General features: G+C 37.8%; 1 protein-coding gene across 1 annotated transcript in view; it reads left to right on the forward strand.

Annotated features, from left to right (window-relative positions):
- Positions 1 to 10,410: 10,410 nt before the first annotated feature.
- The window catches only part of BMPR2 (bone morphogenetic protein receptor type 2), a 265,898-nt gene continuing 253,680 nt past the window's right edge, over positions 10,411 to 22,628 (forward strand). The window contains exon 1 of the mRNA XM_037848856.1: positions 10,411 to 10,526. Coding sequence (XP_037704784.1) covers positions 10,451 to 10,526 — 76 coding nt within the window. The 5' untranslated portion in view covers positions 10,411 to 10,450. The remainder of the gene's footprint in view (positions 10,527 to 22,628) is intronic.

Raw genomic sequence — 22,628 nt, forward strand, 5'->3', positions numbered from 1 at the left:
TTTTAACTAGGGAAACTCTAGGTTAAGAAATAAAGTACATTTTGATGTGGATATTTCTGTGTTTCATGGGATTTGAAAAGAATGATAAGTACTTATCTTACACTGGGTGAAGGTTGTGAGGGTATTACAGTAGCTTCAGCTGCTCTCGAAATTTGTGTAATTTTTGCAAGCAGATAGTTCAGTGCAGTTATTTGGAGGTCATTATGAAGGGTCAGATAAATATTTATCAAAAGCCAGAAAAACTACAATACAAGGCCATGAGACTGTCTTGTTTTCTAACTTCAGTGCATTTCAAATGCTTATGCAATGGCCTCAGCATCTAAGTGAGAAAATGTAGACATACCTTAATGACTGGAAAAAGTACTGAAAAAAGTGTCAAAGATTTGTAGAATGTGCACTAGAAAATCAATGAATTTTTTTCTAATCCTTAAGATACAAATGAGCCTACAGAGGATCAAATATTTGCCTTGTTTTTTGTCTTCAATTGAATGGCTTTTCACTTCAGTGACTATTGAACATTTTTGGGGGTATGTAGCAGTTATGATTTAGTCACTGCTCTCTGATATTATAAATCTTTCTGGGTAAGTAAGATTTTTACTCATTAAACAATTGTACATAAGGTAATCAGAGGAAAATACCTTATGCTTTTATCACTTCTGTAATATTATTAGATGACTATGTTATGCTCATCATACCAGAATACAAAACTTTTTAGAATTAATATAGATATAAAGCCAACTCTGTGGGTAAACTCACTGCCATCCCCACTGTGTGGGACATGTCTCCCAGGGGTGTAAATCTCCTTGGCAATGTGGGACATGACTCCTGGGGATGAGCTTGGCCCTGGCATCATGGTGTAGAGAAAGCCTTCTTGGACCAAAAAGGGGAAGAGAAATGAAACTAAATAAAGTTACAGTGGTGAGAGATCTCAAATAGAGTTGAGAGGTCATTCTGGAGGTTATTCTTATGCATTATATAGATATCCCTTTTTAGTTTTTAGTGTATTGGAATAACCCAAAGGAAATACCTAAAACTGTTGAACTGCAACCCATAGCCTTGACTCTTGAGGACAATCATATAACTATATAGCTTACACAGTGTGACTGAGTGATTGTGAAAACCTTGTGGCTTGCACTCCCCTTATTCGGTGTATGGACAGATGAGTAGAAAAATGGGACAAAAAGTAAGTGAATAATAGTGTGGGATGAGGGGTATGAGATATTTTGGGTGTTCTTTTTTACTTTCATTTTTATTCTTATTTTTATGTTTATTCTTGGAGTAATGAAAATGTTCAAAATTTGATTGTGGTGATGAATGCACAACTATATAATGGTACTGTGAACAACTGATTTACACTGTGGATGATTGTATGGTATGTGAATATATTTCAATAAAATTGAATTTAAAAAAGCATAATAAAGCAAGTTATCGTCTTTATCAGATGCTTTGGGTGCCACACACAAAAAAATACATAGATAGATAAAGCATTTGTAAAATTCCACACCCAGAAGAAATTCAATAAATGCTGATAACTAATTAACAACTTTTATAAGTCATCATAGTACTTCTGAATTGTTGTAAGGTGTGAATCAGACTTTTTGGGAGTCATAAAGGCGACTTCTATAAACTGATGACATATTGTGAGCCATGGTAAAATGGAAAATCTCCTGCTTCTATATTCTGCCTATGAACAGTGGGAATTAAGACACATTAAGAAGAATAAAGAAAAAAATAATTATTTCTTTAAATTGTATGATTCAGGACTGAAACTATCTGAATAGCCCCAAGTATTTAATGAAATAAGTTAAAACAAAGCATCACTACACTTATCACAATATAAAGGTATTTACTGTAGAAAGTCTTTTTCTCAAGTATTTCTGTTTTCAACTTGTGTCCTTTAGGGTAAAGATGGAAACCTATCATTATATAAGAATTTAATATACAGAAGATGTTTATGTAAATAAATAATAGAGTTTTAAAGCTGGAAGTAAATTTAGAGATGTCTAGTTCAAACTTCTTATTTTACAGATGAGGAATTGAAGCCTAGAGAAGTGAAAGAGATCTAGAGAGTACAGCTATTCTTAAAACTTTGGATTCCTGGTTTTACATATTTTTTCCCTTCCACACCTGATTACCTGATTTACTGACAAAGAGATGCACTATAGATGCTGAATTTTGCCATTCTGCTTTGGTTAAAAAAAAACTTGAATTGGTTCAGTAACTTAATATGGTTATCTTAATATGTGAATAACCAAATCCTAAAGCTGCCAAACTACTCAAAAATTCCATATTCAAATTCTTCCATTTCCCATGTTGACTCTTCTAACTACTATAGTTTCAGATAATGTTCTTCCAATGGTCTTTGTAATTTTCTTGTGTTGGGTGTACCCTTGATGTCCATTACCGAGACCAGGTGCTCTAGACCCTTATATTAATCTTTGTATTATTTAACGAGATGTCTTTTAGTTCAATTTGTTCACAGAGCTGGTGATTTTAAAAATTTATGAGTTATGGACCAATTTTTTGAAAAAATGGACTGACATAATGATAGTCTTACCCAGGTGTTACACTTCTGTAGTCTTGTCATTTAGGTACTTATCCATTAAAAGTAACAAAGTTATATTAGTCAACATAGGCTAAATTATGTTTACTAACAAGCTTATAATCTTTGTTTAATATAAAAATGTATTTTTCTCTCAAGATACATGTGTAGTGTGGGCCAGTGAGAGGTTCTTCTCAGTTATCAGGGACCCATGCCAATGGAGGCTGTGCCATCTTAGAGTGCTAATTTCTGGAGCACTTGGCTTTCTTGGTTGTTGTGGTGGGGAAATCTGGAATGTTATACTGGCTCTTCTGTGATTAACTTCTGTGTTCTTCTGTGGCTCTTGTGTGCTTTACTGGCTCTATAACTGGAGTGTAATACTGGCTATTTCTTGCTTTGGTGTGGAAGTAAAACACATCACTTCTGTTACAGCTCATTGGTCAGAACTAACCACAAGGAGCTGGGGACTAATGTCTCTGCCACACATGTCAAGGTAGCCAAACTTCTTATAGGAGACCTGCCTGTTATCCAGACTCTTATCCTTCTCCCCATAGTTGACCTTTGAACTTATTTATCCTGTAAAAGCACAAATCTTAAAGCTCATAATTTCAGACTCTAATCCTGTAAAATATAAAATACAAACAAATGTATTCTGGAGCTGAGCTGCAGTTTATACATGTATTATCTATGAAAAACATTCATAAGCAAATCAATTCAAAAACCTGAATAAAATCCAAAGAAGCATTTTTCTCTTAAGTGGACCAATATTTCATGTGCTTTAATAGATTCATTAATTATTTAACTCATTATTACTTTGACACATTGTATTTGTATAACCTATAGGTCAGGTCTCATTGACTCATTTACTTAGGTGCCCTTTTCCCTGACAATCTAAATTAGTAAATGTTTGCCATATTAGCTTCTGCTTTTTAAAACTTAGCTCCAGAGAACTAATACCATCTAACTAATAACAGAAGTCTTAAATTAATAGTTATCTTTACTTGAAAAAAAGGGGTATAGCCAGAGGCAGAAGAACTGTGGTCAAGAAGTAAAGATCAGCTTTATCCTAACTACTCCATTCCTAGATTGAATAGAAGATTCACAGAACCGAGGAACTTCAAGATTAAACACCATCCCTACTCACCCTAAGGCAGGACCTAGGACCCTAGGGTAGACCTAAACAATTTCAGTTCAATTTATCGATAATTCTTTATTGTGTACCTATTATGTGCTAGCTACTATGTTTATTGCTGGGGATAGAACAATAAATAAGACATAGCCCTTCTTCTTAAGTAGTTCAGAATCTAGTAAAGGAGAAAATGGAACAAGTGATCAAAATACAGTGGGCCAGTGCAACATTAGAAGCTTTTAAAAGGTACGGAAGTAATGCAAAAGTGGGAATAATTAATTCTGTTTGGGGTTTGGGGTGAGGGGAATCATCTTAAAGTAGTACTGTCTGAGCTGGGTGTGAATGATAAACAATAATTCATCAGACAATCAGAGGCGGGAAGGGCATTCCTGGCAGACAAAATAGCAAGTGCAAAGGCACAAAGGCATGTGTGCTTGAGGAACGTAAATTTTTTGGTATTATGGAGCTCTGTGAAAGAAGAGACATTGACTGTTTTGTTTATTTTATCCATAGCAGCCTTGTATAGAACCTAGAGCACAGTAGGCATTCAATGAATATTTGCTAAATGAAGGAATGAATCAGGAGCCAGGGACCAAATCATGCTGGGCCTTGAGTCATTCTAAGGGGCTTGAACTTAATCTTGTGCCTACTGTTGGCTGAACCTAACTGGAAGCCAGCAGGCAAGGGAGTCTTGGAAATTTAGTTTTGCAGGGGTCATCCCCTGAATAGAGAAGAAGGAAAGAGGAAGGAATGGACCTGAGAGCAAATAGGTACATGACCCACATCCTTATTATGGTCTACTAGCAATGTGTAATGTGGCACATGTCTACTTCTCTAACTTCATCTCCTATGCTCCAACAAATTGGCCTCTTTTCATTCCTCAGACATACCAAGATTGTTCTAACTACATCAGAGCCTTTGTATGTTTGTTGCGTCAAGAGGGCTCTTCCACCAGATCTCTGCCTAACCATTGATTCTTTCAAATCATTCAAGTCTCAGGTCAAGTGACACCATCCTGAGACAGGCCTTCCCTGATGGGTCCTTCTAAGTTAGAACAGCTGTCTCTCTCATATTGTCTCTCCATGCTAAGAAGTGGTAGACACACCTAAGGTGACTCCCAATGATCCATATCTTTGTATAATCCCTTCCCCTTGACAGTAGGTGGAAACTGTGACTTGCTTCTGACCAATGGATTACGGCAAAGGTGTTTGGATGTCAATCCCAAGATTATATTATGTTACATAAGACTCTATTTTAGAAGACTGGAGTGAGAGAGACTCTCCTTGCTGGTTTTGAAGAAGTAAGCTATCATGTTGTAAGGATGTCTATGGAGAGGGCCATGTGGCAAGGAATTGCAAGGGTCTCTAATAGCTGAAAGTAGCCCTTAGCTGATAGTCAGCAAGGAAACAGACTTTCAAAGTGGGTGTGTATGTGTGTGTGTGATTTCACTGGGCACATATATGTGTAGCTCAAGGACTTCAGGAGTAGTGATAGCTGATATTCTGTTTTAAGATTTTGGTTTACTATGTTATAATTATAATTATTATGGTTTTAAACTTTTAGCCTCAGTAAAGTTTTTAACCACATATAGAGTATCTTGGAGAATAAAATGGAGGGTCCTTTATCTACTCTGGCATTGGCAAGGAAAAGCTCTTGGGAGATGTCAGTAGATAAGTTCAGAGCAAATCAGGTACATTAGAGGAAAATATAAATCCTCCTCTGGAATCCTTCAAATGCTTGGGGAGGAGCTGGGTCTTCCTGCAGTCACTCAGGAGGGGAGGCTCTGATTATTGTATTTTGCTCTTGAAGGGAAGGGTGATCACAGAAGCTAAGCTAATTACAGTGTCAAAACATTAGACAAAAAGAGAAGGAAAGAGAGGGGACAATAGGTCTAAATTCCCAAAGAAAAGCTCTTTTTTTTTTTTTTTTTTCCTCCTTTGCATGTTTTTGAAAGAGAGAGACTTAAATTGTTTCAATCTCCAATCTCATTTTCCTTGTGTTTCACAACTGGGTTTTCCCTTCTCCCTGGAACTACACCTTGGTCTTTCAAAAGGAGATTCTGCCATGTCCTATTTCTTAGTTTAATCCTAAAGATTAAGTCCAAAAGTTTCCAAGCAGCTTCAAGTAGCCTTCTGTTACTCCCTGAAGGGCTTCACAGTGCTAACATCCGGTCTCCTGTGTTGTTTTTCTGCTAGAGTTGAGAGTTTTTCTTCTATTTTTCTTTGACACCACCTCTTTATAAAGTTTGTTCTTGGAAGTGTCCAAGCCCAGGTAACTCTGATATGTTCTCATGAATATAAAAAGGATGCTGCCTTAGTCCTTATTCTAATTCTTATTCTAATAATCTGCCTAGTTTCCCCAATTCCTTCTTAAGACTAGGGCCTTGATTTTGCTTTTGCGAGTCCTCTACCTAAGAGAAAAGATATAATCCATGAGGGGTCCATTATAATAAATAGTTAAGGTCCATCAGTCTCCCAGATGCTGTTGGTCTGCCCACCTGGACATCTCTGTTGCTTCCTCTCAAGCCAAGGTTCCTAATCCCAGAATTTCTCCCATATATTAGAACACATTTGTTAGAACACACTTTTTGGGCTTTAGGAAATATTTGTCCTTGGGCACAATGTAAGTCATTAGGACTGTTCACAAATATTCAGGCTCTCCTTCTTCCAGTAACACAGTAGGATCACACTTCCCTGCTCTCTTTGTTAGGTTTGGCCTTGTGATTTCGTTGGCCAATAAAATATGAGTGAAAGTGAAGCGTGTTGCTTCTGGGTAGAAGCATTTTAAAGACTAGAGCAAAACACTGCTGCACTAGCAATTAAATTTCATGATCTTTACTGTGGCAATCTTGAAAGCATGGTTCTCAGTGAAGCCTCTACCAGTCTGGGGCTCTTCGTGACTATAATGAGCAGAGGTCATTTAATGGATGTTGTGGTGAGCTCCCCATATCCACCCTTTAGTACTGAAGCACCCTTTCTCTCAACTGCTGGAAATGGTGACTAACAGCTCTCAGCTGATTCCCTCTCTGGGTGAGCTGAAGTGAGCCCATTCATCCAAGGTCACCTCCCTTCCTTGAGGGCAGCCCACATGCAATGAGTGGTTGATGTGGGGGTATAAAGACCTGGCCCCAGCCTCAATTCAGGACAATGCTGAAGGGCCATCCCAGCTACAGAGCTCCCTACAGTACAGAATAAAGCCTCTGTTGCAACTGTGTTGCAGTTCAATTTCTCTCTCTCTCTCTCTCTCTGCCCAATCCTGCTTCCCTGAGTCCCCATGGCAGTTGTTTCTGAGAGTACTACCCAATAAATCTCCTGCATGCAAATCGCAGAGTTTCAGGTCTGCTTCCTGATGAATCAGACTTGTGATAGGTCCCCTGATGACTTGTGTCCAACATGTAAGATGTGTGAAAAATAAATCTTCGTTGCAATAAATTGCTGAGATTTGGGGGATGTTATTACAACCTAGCCATCCTGACAAGTACAGATATTAAACTTCACCTGCCAGTCAACCCTTTGTTCTCAAGGAGCTTGATTAGTATTGCCTATCTTGTCTTAGTGGACAGATCCAGTGCATGGTTTTAGTTCTTTTTGATATTCTTTCTCACTGTGAGTGAACAGTCATGTCCTAACCAGAGATGAGTAACAGGAAAAGGGAGAGGGTGGCTTATCCAGGTTGTCTACTAATTATTCCTACCAATTTAGTGACATTTTTTTTTTTCATTTTCTTATTACACTTTCCTCTTTTCCATGTAATTTATCACACATGTTTAAGGGTGCTTAATGGTTCTTAGGAAAAACTTTACGCAAATAAAATCAAATAATAAAGTACTTGATTCCAAGTTGAGAAAGAACAACAGTATACTACCAGTCAATAAACTTTTGCACCTCGAACATACTAAAATGCTATTTCTCTCTAGTTTCATTTCTTGAAAGCCAAGTGGTAAAACAATACCATTTTCTTATTTTAGTCTTTTTGGGTAAAACAAAAAATTGTAATAAAGCTAACGAATCAAAGCATATGCTCCTTTTCCCTCATCTTTTACGGGATTTTACTATATAGAAACATTTCTTTCTGCCTGAAAGGTAAACAGTATAAAAATATTTCAACTAAAAAGAATCTGAGAATCTTGGGCTGGTATTACCAGAACCCCTAATTATAGAAGATATTTAGTATGATAACAGCAACCAGTTTTAGGAATGTCGAGATTTGTTTACATCAAGTTCGGATAAAGAGATAAAAGGGGACTTGAATAAGTAAGCAAAGAGTATTTCTTGGAGTGTATCTCTGAATGTATCTTAGCAACTGCCCTCAGCCACAATGAAAGACCAGCAAAACCAGCCTTCAGAATAACTCTGCTTAGTGGGGGAAGGGAAGACTGTACTTCACCTCTAAGATCTCCCTCCCCCCTCCCCCACCAACTCCAACCCCAAGCAAAATTTTCACTTGAGGGCAAGTACTAAAACCAGATTTCCGATCATGGCGCCACGCACGTCACCATCTTCCCGCTCGCCCAGCAACATTCTACTCAAGTCAGCCTGATCCCGCAGGGGTGTAAGGGGCTGAAGGAGGGGAGAGCAGCCCCCTACTCTATCCTAGTCGTTTGGGTGCAAACCAGACTTGCAAATCGAAAAAACAGACTTAACAGATCCTTCCCGGATCCAGAGAAGCTGCGGTACCAACCAGACCTTATCATTTCCTTGGGTGCGAAAACTCGTCCCCACTCTTTACCCCGAGGCGCAACTCTCCACGCTGTTTTCTTCTCACAAGCCCTGAAAAGCCCCTCAGAGCCTCCAACTTTGTGAATAAAGGCCACCCTCGAAGTGTAAACCGCACTGCAGAGACATACAAGCACACACAGCAAGATGGTTTATAAAATTTTAAAAGAAAGCTCGCTCTTTCTGGCTTCATATTCTTCCAAATGTTCAATATTCCTGTCAGCTAAGAATGGCGAAGGGAATGCGTGTTTAAGGAAGGCTGTACGCCAGGAAGGGCAAAAAACCACACCAGTTTAGGGGTGGTCTTTCTAATTCTGGCTTTTGTTTGAATCAGTGAGGGGAGCCGGAGCAGAGCAAGGTCTCCGGTTGGGGGAAAGGCGGGTTCGTCTGGATTCTTTGGGCTACAGAGAGGCAGGCAACGGCCCCATGAAACAATGGGGCGGCTCGGTCCCTAGAGGCTTTTCTCCAAGAGACGCGGAGGAGACGGCGACGCCTCAATCAGAGGCTAAATCACTGAGCCTGGAAGAGTTTGAGAACGTCGGACAAAAGATGTGGCCGCCCTTCTAAACACAAACAAATCTCAGCCATGCACACATGGAAGGTATGCATGTGTGGAAAAGAAAAGCCATTGCTGCCCACCGCGGGCTGCCAACCCCACCCCCGGCCCTGAGCAGTTCAGGGGCCAACACACGCCGCGCGAGGGCCGCCAAGTCCTGCTCCCGCAGTCCGGGAGCGAGGGGCGGGGCCGGGCGGGGCTGCGAGCGCGCGGGCGCAGTGAAGGTCTTGTCTCGCCGCCGCCGGCGCCGCCGCCGCCGCCGCCCGTGCTGCATCACAGGCCAGACACAGACGGGGCCGGGAAGAGCCCGAGACTGAGGAGGAGGCGGCGGAGGCGGGGCGACTCCGCTGACCGAGAGCGCCGCAGACTTGCAGCTGCAGCGACTCCCCCCTTTGTGTCTGGTCTGCTCGGAGCCACTGGAAGTGCTTTCCGGAGGAGTGCAGGGTGTCTTGCCGCCTCGCTGCCTAACCCCCTTCCCAGCCACCAACATCCGCCCTCCCGCCGCCCCCGCCCTCGGCCCGCGACGCCCGACCTCCGCCCGGAGCTCAGAGCTGCGGGAGAACGAGGAGGCGGTGGCGGCGGCGGCGGCTTCATCCTCGGGGGCTTGTGATTCTCTCACCGGAGCCACTGAGGGAAGAAGATAAGGCTTTCACGGTGGAGTTTGCCTCAGGATCGTACGACAGGAATAAAAAAGAGAGGACAAGAGAAAAGTGCACCCGGGAAGGCGAGAAAGGGCAGCCTCCCCGGCACCTCCCCTCCCTCTGCTGTCTCGGGCCGCCTACCCCGCCCATCCCCCGCTTCCCACCGCCCCTCAGCCCTCTTGAGCGGCCCTGTCGGACCCTCGCAGGATTGTTCCGCGAAGGCGTGGAGGCTGTGTGTGTGTGTCCATGGAGGCAGGCACCTTTTTCAATCAAGTCGAGAAAGAGGATTTGTTGTTGGCGAAATCGGAGTGAAGGAACCACCGAAGCGAAACTTAAAAAGGAATCCTGCCCTCCCGGAGCTTCGGGCGATGTGACTCGGGACACCCGGCGCCGCCGCTGCCCGCCGGGCTTCGCCCTTCGCGGCGGTGGGGAACTTGGCCGCATCGTCCGCTCGCAATCCCCCCCACCCCCATCCAATCCTCGACCTCCACCCCTCTGCACCCTGGATATGTTTTCTCCCAGACCTGGATATTTTTTTGATATTGTGAAACTACGAGGGAAATAACTGCAGGGATTTCTTCTTGGTTCCCTGCTGCTCACGGACATGCCTTCAGTTTGGGGGGCCGATGCACCCCGTCCTAGGCGAATGAAGCCGCGAAGGAGAGAAACGAAGGGAATTTTTACAGCGGAATGAAAGCTCAGCAGCTGGGTCCTCTCATCTGCCATTTGTCCTTGCAAACTGCATTGTAATACGGGCAGGTTAAGTCAGTCGAGAGAGAAGAAGAGCCTCCTGGCCTTAATTTCTCCGCCCGTATTTACTTCCCGTATTTCTTTTCTTTGCCCTCTTGCTTCTTGGCTGGCCCAGGGATGACTTCCTCGCTGCAGCGGCCCTGGCGGCTGCCCTCGCTGCTCTGGGCGGTCCTGCTGGTCAGCACTGCGGCCGGTGAGTAGCCCCTGATGGCGCTTCCCGGCCACTTCCTCTGCGGGTGCGAGGGAGGGAGCCCGCAGAGGCCGAGGCCTGCGCTCGCCCCTCGCGACGCGTCCCCTCGCGTCACGGTGGAGGGGTGCCGCGACCGTATACGCGCGCCTCTCCCATTCCTTCCAGGGAAAATCCTTTAATGTTTTGTGTTTTCCTATCCCCTTCCCAAATTCCCCATCCCCCTACCGAGAGAAGAAAAAAGACATATTGGGTGTGGTATCTTGACATTTTTAGCTGTGAGGTAATGCAGGGGATTAAAAATAATGTTTTAATCACCAGTGAACAGATTCTATTAAGAGATCTTTGGAAACAGAGCTGTATTTTTATTTTTTTTTTAATATAAGAAGCTAATTTGGCTTACAGTAAAAAGGACATCAACTATAGAACACATGCTTGAACCTTATTAGATTTAGATAACTCTTGGGGAATCCATGTTTCTTTCATTATTCAAAAATGTGAATAGAATAAATGTTGAGGAAGCCAGGACTGTGAGATTCTTAATACATTGTATAATACTGTTAATTATTATTAGCTTTAGTATTATTTTGCTCCAGAGTATTTTTGTAATATCTTCATCTTGTTATCCTGGACCCTTGTATTTTTATATGCTTGTGGGATTATTATTGAGCCGGAAGTATTTTCGTTAACTTTTCTATAAGCCATCTGGCATCTCTTGGCTTTCCTGTCATTGAGACAACTTTGACCTGACATCGGACTTACAGGATATTTGAGTACTGAAAGTTCTTTGACATTTCATTGAGCTTAAAGGGATATGGTAGTCATCCTTCCCTTCGGATATTTTCTTTTTAGTTCTCAAACACCTTAGAAAAAACGTTGCAATTGCAGTTATTTTTCAAGCATTCTTTTGGTGGTCTGCTTTTACAGAGCTTCTGGAGTAAATAGTACATATAATTTTTAAATCTGGTTTAGGATGGCCGAATAGATTATGCATTTTTAAATGAGTCAGGATCCACATGACAGTTTTCCAATTAATTACTTTTTTTCTTTTTATAAATGTGTAATTTTCACACTCATTAAATTTCTCACTGCTGTGCTTGACGCAGGAGTTACTTGATCATTTAAAAAATCTGCACTGGGAAAATACTGAAATTGAAGTTTCACTTTTTGCTATTGTTGATTAATGTTTTCTATCTTTATGAAAAGTGTGTATAGTGGTGTTAAAATAATTTGAATTTTTAATTGAGTGTATTTTGAAACTTATATCTTAATTGTCTTAATCTTCATAATTCCTTTTGGGTAAAGTGAGTGATTTTTTTTCAGAGTTTCGTTATATTGTGTTAGTTATTTAAATTCTCTAGCCTTAAGCCATGTGATTTGTATAAAATACGAACAGAGTAAAAGGCCTTAAGCATAAGCAGTCATTCTGTGAGCAGAAATCTCAAAGTAGAGAGACTTTGTTATTCTTCATCTTTTTTGAATGCAGACCAGCATTTATAGTGCCATGCTTATCATTTTGTGATCAGAACTGATTAAAGTAAGAGAAAAACAATGAGTTTAAAAATAAACGTAATTTCTATTGCTAAATAAAATATTCTTAGACTTGTGTCCCTTAAAAGGGTTGGATTAAAAGAAACACTGCTTAAAAGTGGTTTTAGTCCTTTTTTTTCTATAATGTTACATAGCACCATATGCCAAAATTTGTGAGGCTGAGTTTCAGAGCTATAACAATAACAAAACAGCTAATAATTATTGAGTATTTGCTACATACCAGCAACTATTCTAATAGCTTTACATGTATTTTCTTTGATTCTCATGACAGTTCTATACTCGAGATTATTATTATGCTTTTACAGAAAGGGAGAGTACCATACAGAGAATTTAAATAATTCACCATACAGTAAACTGTGGAGCCAGGTTTATAAATTTCTAGAGCCTGCACCCTTAAGTACCATATTAATGATAACAGCAACAAAAAACGAGAACCCTTCATTCTAATTGGGAACACGAGATAAAGTAGTGCCTTCACTACTCTAATCAGCCTTCAGAAAGAAGCAAGAGCCCTTGATAGGATCTTGCCAGAGGACTGATGATGTGAATGTCATGATTCTGAATGTGTAAACTTTGCTTTTTCTAATATTGGAGTGGCTAGTGTAGCATTATGAAGTGCAGAGTGACTGGATGACTGACTGACATCACATCTCTTTTTGGGAGCATGGATAAATCCTCTATTTCTTTTGAATCCTTCTTTTCCATTTATTCTATCTAGTTCGTACGTGCCTTAATTCTAAGAACAGTTGGTATGCAAAGAAAAAGAATTTATGAAAGTAAGATGTGCTCATTTGGTTTATATTTTGTATTCTTAATTTGAACAAAAGGATATAATGCAGGTATTATTTAGGGTCAGCTTCTGTAATACATATGAAATAATTCACTTGACTAGATTGCAATTTTACATATATCTCTTTAGGAACCCACACATTGTCTACAATGAGATTCATCTATTTAGTGTTCTTGGGCAGTTAGTGAACATTGTTGAGGAAATGGAAGTATAGTAACCTGTATTTTAGTTTTTCTCAAAATGCAGGCATTGCAATAGTATCACCTGGGTTCTTGATAAAATGCAGATTTCTGAGTCCTAGAGTCTTGAGGTACAGAAGGGATCTCTGTGGGGCCTTTTTTTTAAAAAAACTTACAACCCAAAAGGGTCTCACCCAGACATATTTAAGAACCACTGCTTTATATATATACAGTTTTGATTGTATGGCTTTCTTAAAGATGGTGATTCAGTCAGTTTTTGATTCATAATAATTGATAAACACAAAATCTTAGTGGCATACAACAGTAAGTATTTATTCCTTGCTCATCATTTAGGATTTGGCTGGGACAGCTCCCTGTGTTTCATTCCTGAACTGAGGCTGAAGGGAGGGGAAGCATCTGTCTGGGAGAAACTTGTGTCATGACAATGGCAGAAATACGCAGGAGGGCAAGCCCAACCCCACCAGCACATTTCAAGACTCTGCTCCTCTAACATTCCATTGGCCAAAGCAAATAATATGGTTAAGTGCAAAGAATAGGAGTAGTATAGTACATTTTGCCGATAATGAGGCCATGGCAATGTATGGATGCATATATAATTCTATTGCAGGAAATGAAGAAGTGTTCATTCAGTCTACCACATATGATATGGATTGGTACAGGAGAGGGGAATGCTTACTATTTGGTGCCAAACTCTTTTTTTTTTTTAATATAATTTTATTGAAATATATTCACATGCCGTACAACCATCCAAAGTGTACAGTTGTTCACAATTTCATCATATAGTTGTGCATTCAACACCACAATTTTTGAACATTTTCATCACTCCAAAAAATAAAAATGGAAATAAGAATAAAAATAAAAGTGAAAGAGAGCACTCAAAGCACCCCATACTCCTCCCCCCTCATTTACTTTTTTTAAATTGAAATATATTCATATACCATACAGTCTTCCAAAGTTTAAAACAGTTATTCTCAGTATCATCATATAGTTGAGCATTTATCAGGATAGTCAATTTTTGAACGTTTTCATTACTCCAAAAAATAAAAGAATAAAAATAAAACTAAAAAGAACACTCAGAATGTCTCATATCCCCCTCCTCCATATTATTCATTTACTTTTTGTCCCCATGTTTTTCTACTCATTTGTCTATACGCTGGGTAAAGGGAGTGTGAGCCACAAGGTCCCCACAATCACTCGGTCACACCGTATTAGCCACAGAGTCACACAGTCGCCCTCAAGAATCAAGGACACTGGACCACAACTCAACAATTTCAGATATTTCCTTCTAATTATTCTAATAATCTAAAAACTATAAAGGGACATCTATATAACACATAAGAGTTACCTCCAGAATGACCTCTCCACTCCATTTGAAATCTCTCACCCATTGAAACTTTATTTTGTTTCAATTCTCCCCCTATTGTTCCAAAGGTTTTCTTAATCACATGATGCAGGGCCCAGGCTCGTTCCTGGGAGTCACGTTACACATTGCCAGGGAGATTTATACACCTGAGAATCATGTCCCACATAGAGGGGAAGGGTGGTGAGTTTACCTGCCGAGTTGACTTAGAGAGAGAGGCCACATCTGAGCAACAAAAGAGGCCCTCTTAGGATGACTCCTAGAGTGCCAGACTTTTGATTAGATCATTGCATAAAAAGCATACTTGGCCTGTGGGTTGGTATGTGGTGGTAGTGGTATTGGTGTTGCTGTATTGGTGAGGGGAGAGAGCTGCCTGTACTACATAAGGACATCTTTCCTTTATTAAAGGCCAACTTTTTTTTTTTAATTTTTAGGGGACCTTGGAAATTTTCTCTGATTTAATCTTCTCTGAACAGTTTTGCATAATAGTAAGGCTTAGTTGAAAGAAACTGACAAATAAAAAAGCAATTAAAGAGACAGACATTCAAGATAAATTGCATTGGAAATACAATAACAAAGTTAAAGGCCAACTTTTTTAACAGTGAAAGAGAAGACATTGAATATTATTCTCTGATAAATTCTAACTATAAAAGCTATAGAGTAAAGTCAGTGTAAATCACTTAATTTTATAACTGGCCATGCCACTTATTTTGCTGTTGAATATCAGTTTTGAATATTTGCCTTGTCCTCTCAACTAATAATCACTTTTAAAGGACAGTATTAATTTGTTAAATTGTTTTGTAAGCTGCCATATTGCTATGTATGTAGAAGATGTTTAAGAAATACTTAGTGAATGAATAATAAAAAAGGAATTGGAGCCAGGGAATATTCTAGGATTGCTTACTGACTCAGATGACATATTAGTAACTTATAGTTTCTTTGTCCCGGTTTCTCCAATTATAAAGTAGTTTAAGTGGTGTAGTGGAAAGGCTAGTCCCAAGAGTTAATGAGAACTGGATTTTTTGTCATTCTTGGCAAATAGGTTACTTAACGTATAGTCTTGTCAGTTGTAAAATTAATGGGGTTGGACTAGATCATGTTTGAAATGCAGATTCTTGGGCCAGCTGAATCTGAATATATGGACACAGATCCTGGGAATCTACATTTTAAAATCTTTTCTACCTCAGTATTTGAGAACTACAGGATCGAAGATTCCTTCTAACTCTCGGTTTCTACTACTTTATTGTTTCTACTTTTTTGTGCTAATTATAACCAATTCTGGGTCTTTTATTAAGTCAGCATTGGGACCAAAAATTTCTTATTTTGTACTTTAAGCAATGACCCCAAACTTTTTTCTTTTAAAAAATTTTCACAATTTTTTTCTCTTGCCTATTTTTAATCTTGAAGGTGAAATGTTATTTAATAAAGAAGACTTTGTTCACCCAGCATTGTGTATGTTAATTTAGTTTGTATTTTTATTTTGGCTATTTTATTTTTCTCTTCCTTCTGCAAAAAGAAAAAGTTACTTGTTAGTAGAAAGAAGTATTTATTCTTAGTAAATTTGAATGAATTTTGTGGATGAAGTATAGGTAAATGGATTAGTGCTAAACTAAATTAGACTTGATAACATTGTATTGATTTTAGTTACAAATTAATATTGCATGGAGCCATCCAGGTAGATAAATTGCATATACTACATTCCTATCCACTAAAGAAGAATTGCATTCTGATTTGATTGATGTCTGCAGGAAAAAAATAAAGATGAGTGGTTTGATATCTAGAAATTCATGAATTTTTACTATCTTGCATAGTACTTGCATGTATTGAAGAGACTCTCATATTACCAAACTATTTTTCCTTTCTGGTTAAATGATCTATTCTTTGAATCATTTCCAGAAGCAATGAAGATGACCTAGGTAGTATTTTTAGTGCAGTAAACCTGTTTGCTTTTTTTCAATCTGAGAGATGGATATGACAGATAAAACTAAAGGATTTCAAGAATACATATAATTTATGTATAGTTACATGAGGGTAGAAACAAGCCTGTAAATAAATGACATGAACATTTAGAATGCATTGCCTAATCAGAACTATCAGTACTTAACATTTATTGCTTATCTTTAATTGCCTGTAATATAGTAAGTGTTTGAAAAGACGTGTTTTAGATCCAGTTTCTATTAGGATATGCACCCACAGGAATAGTAGGGAAGGGTAGGGGGGCATTAAGAGAATAGATAATTTAAGGGAAGAGGAATGAAATGTTTTGTTAGCAAACATTTATTAGTGACTCCTTTGTGCAAGGTTTTAAGTGTTATAGGGGCATACAAATTAAAATAAATCCGCTCCTCATGCCATAAAGCCTGTGTTACTTTCTGAAACAGAAGTTAGATCTCACACTATTTGAAACAAGTGCAAACCCTTATTATTTCTTCCCTTTGCTCATCTTTCAGGATGAGAAAATCCTTTAGCTATTCTGTAACACAGTAAAAGAGACTATGTCCCTATGTGTCTTCTAACTGATCTCCACTTTCCTTTTATATTTTTCTTCTCTGCCAGCCTTCTTGAAATAGCAGTGAACAACCCTTGACTTCCATATCCTGAACTGCTTATTTGCTTCTTTCCCCCAGTGTATTGATGGTCAGCAGTGACTTCCTAATTCAGGTTGGGAAATGGCTTGCCAAATCTAGTCACTTCAATTTTGTCATCTTTACTTTTCCTACTGAATTTGAAAGTTTTGGTCATCCCCTCCCTTGACATATTCCTCTTCTGACTTCAGTGATATTGCATTTCCCTGGTTCTATATCTTTTCCACCCGCCCTCCCCCCCACTTAGATTGTCTTGAATTTACTTTTCTCCTACTTCTACTCCTCTCCCTTGTTGATTTCAGTTTACTCTGGCTTTAATAATCCCCCAAAGTAGATGAATTCCAAGTCAACAGGCACCAGAATTGGTAGGTGAAAGATCTGAATCCCTGCCTGGTGGTAGGTACTGTTAGCACCTAAATGACGCTCAGGTCCATATTATTTCTAGTCTTTTAAAGAACTTTTTTCTCTGATTACTGAATGTTTTTGTCTGAATATGCTCATAGCATCTCAGAACATCTTTTGCATTTCTAACTTATCAGGATCTCTTAATCTTTTAAACTCTCCCAGCAATTTGTATACCTTTTATGACACTTCTTATTTTCTGCCTTGTGTAAGTAGAAAGATTAAGAGATTTAAAGTTTTGAGTTTGTATATTTTGGAAGCAAGAGAGCTTTAGGGTTTCAGTGATTTTGATGTAAGGAAAGATACTCTTTATATGTATGATGCCATAAATCTCAGCATATGTGACACAGAAATCATTTGACCTAATAAGAAAAGTTCTCTCTGTGTGTAATCTCCCTCTCTCTCTCTCCCCCCCCTCCTTCCCTGCCCGCCCCCGTGTGTGTGTATGTGTATAGCACTTTTGCTTACGATATGAGAAAAGCCAGTGGTATACTTATTAAGTGTATAGCATTCTGAATGATATACTTGGTTGTTATTAAATGTACCTAGTACTTTTGAATTTAGCCTTGGTTGGAGAAATTCTGAATTCTGAAATTGGAAAAGCACTCTTTAAAAGAAATTTAAACTTTTGCAAAATTATTTTATACTTTGATTATATTTGTTGAATTAGGATAACAAAAGAGTTGGAAAAAACATCTCTTTAGGGATATGCTTTAATGAAAATAAAAGAATAATTTATGATTGAATAGAAAAGATACTTTGAAAATAGTTGGATATTTTAGCCCCAGAGCCAGTAATGGTGAAAAATAGTTGGAATCCTAGAATTTTCAGGTTGGAAAGGACCTTAGAGTAAACTTTATTTAGTTAGAAGATTAGTTAAAAAGGTTAGACTTCCTCCATAATCTTGTATTTCATTAATTTGTTTAGAAGTTTTCTAAAAATTATTTATTGAGGTGAAATTCACATCACATAAAATTAACCATTTTAAAGTAAACAATTCACTGGCATTTAGTATATTCATAATGTTATGCAACCACCATCTTTGTCTAGTTCCAAAACATTCCTTCACTCCAAAGTAAAACTTCTTACCCATTAAGCAGTTTCTTCCCATTGTCCCCTCTCCCTAGCCCCTAGCTATCACCAATCTGTGTTCCATCTCTATGAATTTATCTGTTCTGGATATTTCATATAAATGGAATTATACAATATGTGACATTTTGTGTCTGGCTTCTGTCACTTAGTATAATATTTTGGAGATTCATTCACATTGTAGCATGTATCAGTATTTCATTCCTTTTTTCTTTTTCTTTTTTTTTGTGGTTTTATATGTAATACATATGGCATAAAATATGCTTTTTTAACCATTCTTAAGTGTATAATTCAGTGGCATTAATTACATTTACAGTGTTGCGCTACCATCACCACCATCCATTACCAAAACCCCAGACAAACTGTATACCTGTTAAGCAGTAACTCCCCATTCCCCCTTCCTCTGGCCTCTTGTTACCTCTAATCAACTTTTGTCTTTGAATTTGCTTTTTCTAGATGCTTCACATAAATGGAATCATACAGTATTTGTTCATTTGTGTCTGGCTTATTTCACTCCACTTGATGTTTTCAAGGTTTATTCATTTTATAGCATCTGTCAGCATGTCATTCATTTTATGGCTGAATATGTATATATCATATTTTGTTTATTTGTTCGTTAGTCAGTTGACACTTGGTTTGTTTCCACCTTTTAGCTATTGTGAATAATGCTGCTGTGAACATTGGTGTACAAATATCTTTCCAAGTTCCTGCTTTCAGTTCTTTTGGGTATAAACCTAGGGGTAGAATTACCGGGTCATATGGTGATTCTGTGCTTAACATTTTGAGCAACTGCCAAACTGTTTTCCACAGGGGTTACATTTATTTCGTTTTTATTTTTGAAATAGTCATCCTAGTGGCTGTGAAGTGGTATCTCATTGTGGTTTTGGTTTACATTTCTCTAAAGGCTAATGATGAGCATCTTTTCATGTACCTGTTGGCCATTTATATACCGTATTTGGAGAAATGTGTACTCAAGTCCTTTGGCCATTTTTAAATTGGGTTGTTTGTCATTTTGTTTTTGAGTTGTAGGAGTTCTTTATATATTCTGGATACTGGACCCTTTTCAAATATATGATTTGCAAATCTTTTTCCCCTTTCTGTAAGTTGTCTTTTGTTAGTGGCCTTTGCACAAAAGTTTTAAATTTTGATGAATCTAGTTATCTATTTTGTTTATAAGCCTTTTAAAAATCAATAATAAATAATTCCAAGGTCCATTTCAACTCAGCCTTTGATACATTCCAAATCATTGAAGTCTAAGTAATGCATTTTAAATTTAGGTTAGTAATGTGTTTTTAAGAATTTAGTAGACTTTATTGCTTGTGTTGATTGTTAAGAAAAAGAATGGAATAATTTACTTTTATATAGTTCAGGCATTTAAATTTGTTAATAATAATATAGTGATTTTTATTGATTTAATTATTCCCATTTTGAAAAGTGGAGAGAGTAACTGATTGCTTAAATTTTACTTTATGATATATGTGTTACTGAAGAATATTTTGATTGTTATTATACTTTAAATTATCATTAAGCCTACAAGAATAAAGGTTTTTGTTAGTAGGTGTTTTATTTTTTTCCTCAGTGAGATAAACTATAAATAACTTTTGTAATGGCATACATGAAGTAAAATAAGTTTTATCAAGTGTTAGTCCTAAATAAACTACTAGGAATATTTTGGGAATTTCTGTTATGCCCTTATAGATATAATTTAGATAGTATCTGGTATGTTGTAATCCCAATTTAGTAAATCATGAATTTGTTTTCTGTGTTTTGATTTCCTGTTTCACAACTATACTAATTGACAGGATTAGGCAATTTTGGTATTTTCCCCCCTTTAACTAAAAAAGATTTAAAGCATCAAGTAAATAATTTTATTATTAAATCCTTGGTATAGTACACTCTATTAGGAAACACTTCAAATCAGAGATCAGTTGCTAAAAATGAAGAGAAATTTACTATCCTTTAAATTTTGATGTTTACAGTAATGTTTCTTATACCATGCTTGCCTTAATAAATTCATTTTTTTTTTTGACTGGTAGGTCAGATATAAATTCTTTAAAAATTAATTTACTGATAATTCGTTTTGGGGTTGCTGTTTCCTCTCATGTTTTTATGTTTGTAATGAAAGATTTCATTGTTCTTTTTCTTCTCTATTTTTTTAGAAATAGATACCGTAAATATACACCATAAAAACATACTGCATGTTCTTTGAGCAATTTATCTAATGGAACCAGAAAGAATTTCATTAACTGTTAAAGAATCATGTGGTATTGCCAAGGAATTTTATGTTCTTTATCAGTAAAGAGTAATGTTAAGGGAGTGTGATATGATTCAGCATTACATTTATTTAGTATCCTTGTGTATCCAACACTATATCAGGCACAATAGGTTATGCTTCTGAGGGTAGCAAATGTGACCTAAGTAGAAGTAGAAAAAATAAATCTCCCATTTTCTAAAATGTTGAAATGTGAAACATATGTAATGGAGTTGTAGGGACATCTATAGAGTTACCTTAGGAAGTTTCTTCTTTTGAGGTAATTGTCAGGGTGACTGGAATCTTTGTGGATTAACATATCATTTCCGTAGGCTACTTTTTAAGTTTCCTTCCTTCCTTCCTTTCTTCCTTCCTTCCTTCCCTCCATACATCCATACATCCATCAGATAAGATGAGGAACCACTTTCAGTCTTTTGCTATCTGATTTTCTATACTTTTTATTTACATATTCAGTACTTCTCTATATTAGTAATCTTTTTCTTTAAGTAGACATGATATTAAGGGCTGTCTTTTGACATGATCTTCCATATTAGTTTTTTACCATTATACATTTTAGTTTTATGTAAGTTTATTTAGGGTGTTGAATGGCATGTTGAGGAGGGGAATATCCATAGAAAATATGAAAAGTGAATAGGATATTTCTTTTCCTTTCATTCAATATGTTGTTATATGTGAAAATATAGCAAATGAAAGATATAGGGAACCTACTTTGCATATTTATATTACTGGTCAAGTAAATAAAAGTCAAATGGCAGCATTTAAAAATGTTTGTTACAATGAGATAAATGAGAACAAAATAAGTTTTATTAATGGTAATACTTATTTAGACATGTACAACTTCTTGCACAAAATCTTTTAATTAACTTTTTCACATATGTAAAATCCTTTTAGGATTTTTTTTTTTTTTAGCCTTATGAACCTCAACTGAATCACAACTCTTGAATTTTAAGATTTCGATGAACAACTTTAATATCTTCATTGAATTTTTTAAAAACTTTTTATTTTGAAATAATTTCAAACTTGCAGGACAGTTGCAAACTCCATACAGAGAACTCCAACATACCCCCACCTCCCCCAGAGACCCAGATTCACCAATTTTAACATTTTGCCATATTCACCCTTCCCTCCCTCCATCCTTGCTTCCCTCCCTCCCTCCGTCTATCTATGCTTTATGTATCTTCTGAATATTTGAGGGCCGATTGCACACGTCATATTCCTTGAGCACTTAATAATGTCCATGTACCTTTCCTATGAACAAGGGTGGTTTTCATTGAAATTTGCAGGTATTTATGACCATACGACTCACTGAGTACTTGGTATATCCCTAGAAGTATTCTTTTTTATCTTGGTATTTTATTTCCCCAGTCATATTTATAACCCCTTTGAAGGAAGAGTAAGTTTTGTATACCCCCTTCTTAGCAGAGATCAATGTGGTATATCTTAATCCTGTGGATCTTAATTGCATCAGAATCACCTGGAATGCTTGTTGAAACAGACTGCTGTGCCTCAACCCCAGAGGTTCTGACTCCATAGGTAGGGCTTGAAAATTTGTATCCTAGCAGGTTCCCAGGAGATGCTGATAGTGCTGGTTTGAGTTCTGCACTTTGAGGACCAAGGCCATAGTAAATGCCTTTTGAATGATGTTGGTTGAAATAATACATTGGTCATGGATGCTCTTCTTGGAAATACCTTCTGTAACTCTGGGGATTTTATGAAGATCTTTGGAAAGTACTGGCTTAATTAATGTAGGCCAGTGGTTCTCACAGTGTGGTCCAGGATGGACCAACAGCATCATTTTCACCTGGGAACTTGTGGGACCCAGCAATGTGTCATTTTAACAAGCCCTCCAGATGATTTTG

Source organism: Choloepus didactylus, chromosome 9, assembly GCF_015220235.1.
Source record: "Choloepus didactylus isolate mChoDid1 chromosome 9, mChoDid1.pri, whole genome shotgun sequence".
Taxonomy (NCBI): domain Eukaryota; kingdom Metazoa; phylum Chordata; class Mammalia; order Pilosa; family Megalonychidae; genus Choloepus; species Choloepus didactylus.